General features: G+C 48.8%; 1 protein-coding gene across 1 annotated transcript; it reads left to right on the top strand.

Moving 5' to 3' along the window:
• Window positions 1-3,887: 3,887 nt before the first annotated feature.
• Window positions 3,888-5,603, top strand: LOC131284291 (uncharacterized). Its single transcript, XM_058313145.1, has one exon. The coding sequence runs from the start codon at window positions 3,888-3,890 to the stop codon at window positions 5,601-5,603; it is 1,716 nt and encodes a 571-aa protein (XP_058169128.1).

The raw sequence follows: 5,603 nt of genomic DNA, 5'->3' as shown, positions 1-5,603 counted from the left end.
CCCAACTGCCATCCGCTAGATGAACAAATCACGCATTTAGAAGTCTCGCAAAAGCCACTTACAAACACACAAACACACACACACACGCACCCACTAACATTAGGTGTACGCTTTCGCCGGCGGCATACACCCGGTCAGCGAGGGGAAGGGTGGGGGGCGATACAGGGAAGGGTAATCGGGGAGTTCTTCTTCTAGATTTAACTGATCTTCTCGAACGGCTCAGGGACGAAACGGAGGCAAACACGGCCGGGGGCGTTGGTGGAAACGAACTACACTATACTTGTGTGCGCGCGAGTGAGATAGAGTGACAGAGAGAAAGAGAAAGGCAGAAAGGTGGCCCGGAAAATGAGGGAAAACCTCAACCGCACCGTACCGTGGTCGAGGCGAAACTGAACGCCGTTTCTCGGGACGAATCCTTCGGTCCGCGGGTTTCCACTGCGCAAGCAGGGCCCGAGCGACGACCGAGACACACGAGTCAACGCATTTTTCCCACCACCCCCGCACCCTTTTCCGGCGGGTGGTGAGCGGTCACTTTTCCCGGCTCACCCGCGTTACGGGGTGTGTGTTACTATGGTTGCCAGCGAGAGAGCAGCGAGCGTTACTACGATTACGCTCTTGCCTGTTTTCCCCCCGTCGGCTTGTGTACGCTGATGACGTCACGGTTGGCGCGTGGATAACATTTTCTCTTCCTCACGTCATACGTGGACGAGGTGGGAAAACGGTTCGGGCACCCTCTTGCAGTTCTATTTCGGCAGTCAACAGCCCGGAGCGGAATGGAAAATCCACTCCGAGCAAGCAAAGGCGCTCCCCGAAGAGATTTGTCCAAGGGATATGGTGTGCGTGCGTGTTACGGTTGCGAATCCATTCCGCTTTCCACACCGATTTTCCATCCCACAGCTGCGCAAATCGCACCCATTCTCCGCTACTCCCTTCCCTTCCCGGGAAAGCCGTCTTCGAGTGGATATTTTCGGAATTTGAATCCGAATGAAAGTGAAAATCGGATGATTGCGTTGCAGCCAGTAGCCGTTAGAAGGTCTGACGTCATCGGGGAAACTACGTCGCAACTTCCGCCCCCTTTCTGATAGCCTTTCCTGCACCCCCAGCCCAGTGTTTATTTGCTCCCGATGCTGCCATCCCCGAATGTCGTCTACAATGTGCGCCACGTTGCCGATGACGTTACTGTTTACGGTGCAGGCATTTATACTCGCTCTTTCTCTTCGTATCTCTTTTTTGCCCTCAGTGACGCCTTTGCATTTTCCCCCGACCGGGTGGGAGAAAAAAAAAAAGATTTTTTTCTGTGTTTTTCTTCTTTTCCCACCAGCGACATGTTTGTTCGTTCATTTTTCTCACTGGGTTTTTTGGCAATGATGAGACTACCGTGCATCCGAAAACGGAACATATACGAACCCAGCCGACCGTTATGGCAGCAGATGGGATAACGGCTCCAGAAGCTCCAGGAGTAAGCTCCCGCAAATCCGCCCGCATTTTACCGCGTAAGTGTGATTGAATTTGAGATGAGGGTTGATAGTGCAGCATAAAGGAGGAGCAAAATAAACTAGGCAAACTTCGTCCTGGCGGATCGACCAGCCGTGGAAGGGTAGAACAGCTCGATAGAGTTTCACGGTGAACAGCAAAAGAAAACTACCGTTGGTAAAGGAACCACAAGTGGAAGACTTCGTGAAACAAATTTTACAAACATTAATTGATATCACGCACAAGGGTTTGCTCGATGTATTAAATTTTCTGATAACGAAGTATGACCTTTCATTTGAATGAATTTTAGTTGGGTATTTGATGTACAGGAATATCAAATAATTATTATTAAGGCACTCTATCCACAGTTTATAACCCTATTTTCATATTGGTTTCAACACATCAATTTGATCAATTCGAAATGTTCTCAGTAATGTTCTAACATCGCGACGTCATAAGAACTACAGGCAAACGAATTACGTTCTATTACGTTTGGGACTGTTTGATCCATTTCCATACACACATACTCACATATACTCCTTCTCCACAGGACCGTCCATAACATTAGGGCTTCGGCAATGGTCGATTGTACCGTTGGTTTGGAAGTAAACAAATCTCACTGGCTAAAACAAACTCCGAATCTTGAAGCATGAACAAGACAGAAAGTGAGCTTCTGAAACTTCTTGCTGACGGCATAGTTCTCATTTTACCATGATTTACTTTACTACCGACGCGCAGTATCCTTCCTAAGATACTGCAAGGACGCTTCTAGTGAGAGCACCACGAAGATGGACGCCTAACGTCTTTGGATCTCATTGGTTGGCGTGATTTACAGCTCCCTATTGTTTGTTCTATCGTTGCATTTATACTTATTTTTAGCTCTCCCTGCCTGGTCAACATCGTTGATTGCAATTGCATCGACAGACCGGGGCACCCTGGTTGGTCCATTGATCGGTAGCCGTTTCTGGCTAACACGGTGCGATAAAAACGATACAATGGAGGCGAAGATGGTGGTGCATACGAAACCCTGCTACCCACACAGCATCCCATTGGCATGTGGCCATCGAAGTGGCCGGCCTTGATTGAAGCAATTGGCCCCCGCCTCGGTCCGGCAAAGGACATCTATTTCGAGGGTATCGGAACACAAATCGATTCGTACATCTTCAACGTCCATGACGTCGTCGCCGCCGGCGAAAGCACTGATCGTAAGAAAAATAAACGTTTCACTGCGAACTCAACGGAGCAAAGTTCCGTTCTGCTCGCGAATCAGTGCTATAAACCTAGGGCTTTGTGTTCACATTAAGTTCCTGTGAACAAATGATAATCGCCAATTACACGCGCGATCTAACATTCAACCAACACAACCGGTTCCAATGGTTTAAGGTACAGCGAGTGAGATTGTGTCGAAGAAAGGCGTCGTTATCTGTGGGTGAATGAATTACATTCACGAACCCTAATCTAAGAGATCCCCTAAGAGCAGAGGCAGATCATAGGGTAAGCAAACTAAGCAACTGCATGGAGAACTGGATCCCCAGAGCCCCCTACTTTTTACCAATATTTTATCAAATTTCATAGTTAGGATTATTTTTATTATTTTGCACAAACAATTATATGTCTCATCAAATATATATAAAAAGCTTTTGGATTTACTCACGAATTAATTTGAAAAGGTGCAATTGCACTATCTGCACTGACGTATATTAGTGCAATATTTTTGTCCTTCACATTTCTAAATATTGAAATAATACTCCAAAATTTTTTTCTAATACTTCAGAGACCTTTTCTAGTATAGTTTTTAGTTGTAATACAACAGAAAAGTTTCTTAAGAAGTTATATGTGCGAGAAAATTTCTTATATTGGAATTAATAATATAGCTTCAATAAGCTCTTCGAAAGTTGTTAAAGATTTCATATGAAAAAAGGTACTGAGTTTATCTTTTGAAAATTTGAGATTTATTTTCCAAAGCAAACCAAACGGTAGCTTGATTATTTTGTTTTTTTTTTTTGTGATTCGTTTCTTGACTATTTATGTTTAATGCCTTCGTAAACAACTTCACCAAAGTCACCCTCGTTCGTTCAACGTTTATTTATTATTTTTAACCACTCCATAATAAAAAGCAACATAATCAACGCCCTTTGTTTGTCCAATAGCAAGTCAGTTCTTCGTAGCTGTTTAAAGGAACGTGCATGCAATGCACTCGACCGCGTTGCATCATCATTTCTTACTATGGACGTTGCCAGCTCGCGTGTACGTGTAGAATTGCCTGATTCCATATAAAAGAGAACACACGGTCGGCGCCACTAGTGAAACCTCAGTTGACAGTCAAGGTCTGGTGTTGTATAGGCTACGTAGTGCGATGCTGTGCAGTTCAAGTTCAAGCGCATTTTAGAACACGCGTGTCCAAGCGAACGAGCATGTGTGGCATACTTTGTATCTTTCGTCCAGGGCACCGAAGCTCACCTCCGAACGGTGTCTGCAATGGACGGCCTAAAGAAACCCTACGGGAACTGGCCTTCCAACAGTCAAGTAAACAACGTCACCGAGGGCCGGACCACACCGGCTTGGTGGTGGACGAAGGGGAAGGGTTCGTGATGGTCCAGGAGCGGCTAGCGGTGCTTGGGGTAAAGACGGGCAATCAGCCCTTAACGTCGGCCGACGGAACGGTACACCTGGTGGCGAATGGAGAAATCTTCAACTTCCTACAAATGGCGACCATGGTCAGGGAAGCGGGTGGCGAACTTATGCCACCGTACGAACCTCGAAGTGACTGCGACGTGCTGGTGGCCTTCTACGAACGGTTTGGCCCGGAACAACTGTTGAAAACTGTTCGCGGAATGTTCGCGTTTGTTTTGTACGATCGCAAAAGCCAGCAGATTCTCGTAGCTCGTGATCCAGTTGGAATTATCCCGCTTTACGTTGGCAGGGATCGTGGTGGGAGTTTATGGATGGCTAGTGAAATGAAGTGTCTGGTGGACTACTGCTCGGAAGGTGTGCAGGTGTTCCCGCCTGGGCATGCTTACTGCGGACGTTGGGAGAGCTTTAAACCAACGCCATACTTTAGTCCGCGCTGGATCAAGGAAGTTCCGAACGGTGTGGTGGATTTGGTGGAGTTACGCAAACGTCTTGAGGCGGCAGTTGAGTCTCACCTGCAGTGTGACGTCCCCATGGGTGCCCTCCTGAGTGGTGGTCTCGATTCCAGCCTGATTGCTTCGATAGCCACACGTATTCTACGTCGGCGTTCGTCGAACTCTACATTCCGCCTCAAAACCTACAGCATAGGACTTCCCGGTGTCGGCCTGGATCTCGGGTATGCCCGCATGGTGGCAGATTTCATTGGCAGTGATCACACGGAAGTGCACTTCACCCTCGCCGAGGGACTGGACTACATTCGACACGCGGTGTACCACTCGGAGACGTACGATGTCACGACGATTCGCTGCATCGTTCCGGTGATGCTGCTGGCTCGGTACATCCGCAGCGAAGGGCTCAAGATGGTCCTGTCCGGCGAGGGTGCCGACGAGCTGTTCGGTGGCTATCTCTACTTTCACCGTGCGCCAAATACCGCCGAATTCCACCGGGAAACCGTTCGCCGTGTGCTGGGACTTCACCTCTCCGATTGTCTACGGGCCAACAAAGGCTGTGCCGCTTGGGGATTGGAGCTTCGCGTGCCCTTCCTCGACACCGATTTCCTCCAGTACGCCATGTCGATCCGGCCCGAAGACCGCGCACCACAAGAGCACGTCCCGGAAAAGTACATACTCCGGCAGGCGTTCGCCACCGCGAACTACCTTCCACCGGAAGTGTTGTGGCGTCAGAAGGAACAGTTTTCCGATGGCGTAGGCTATTCGTGGATCGACACCGTGTCCCAGTGGGCTGCGGGACGTGTTAGTGAAGCGCAGTTTGCCACCGCCAGCGAACGCTTTCCGTTCAACACACCGTCCACTAAGGAAGCGTTCTACTATCGGGAGCTTTTCGAGGAAATGTTTCCGGGCGCTAGTTGCGCCAGGACGGTGCAGCGGTGGGTTCCCCGGACGGATTGGGGTTGTCCGGAGGATCCATCTGGCCGGAAGCAGCATGTGCATCGGGGGAAGGTAAAGGATCTGGGTAGGATAGAAACGAAGCTTGAATAA

Source organism: Anopheles ziemanni, chromosome 3 (genome assembly GCF_943734765.1).
Source record: "Anopheles ziemanni chromosome 3, idAnoZiCoDA_A2_x.2, whole genome shotgun sequence".
In the NCBI taxonomy this organism is placed as follows: Eukaryota; Metazoa; Arthropoda; class Insecta; order Diptera; family Culicidae; genus Anopheles; species Anopheles ziemanni.
This window is presented reverse-complemented; position numbering and strand designations above follow the sequence as displayed.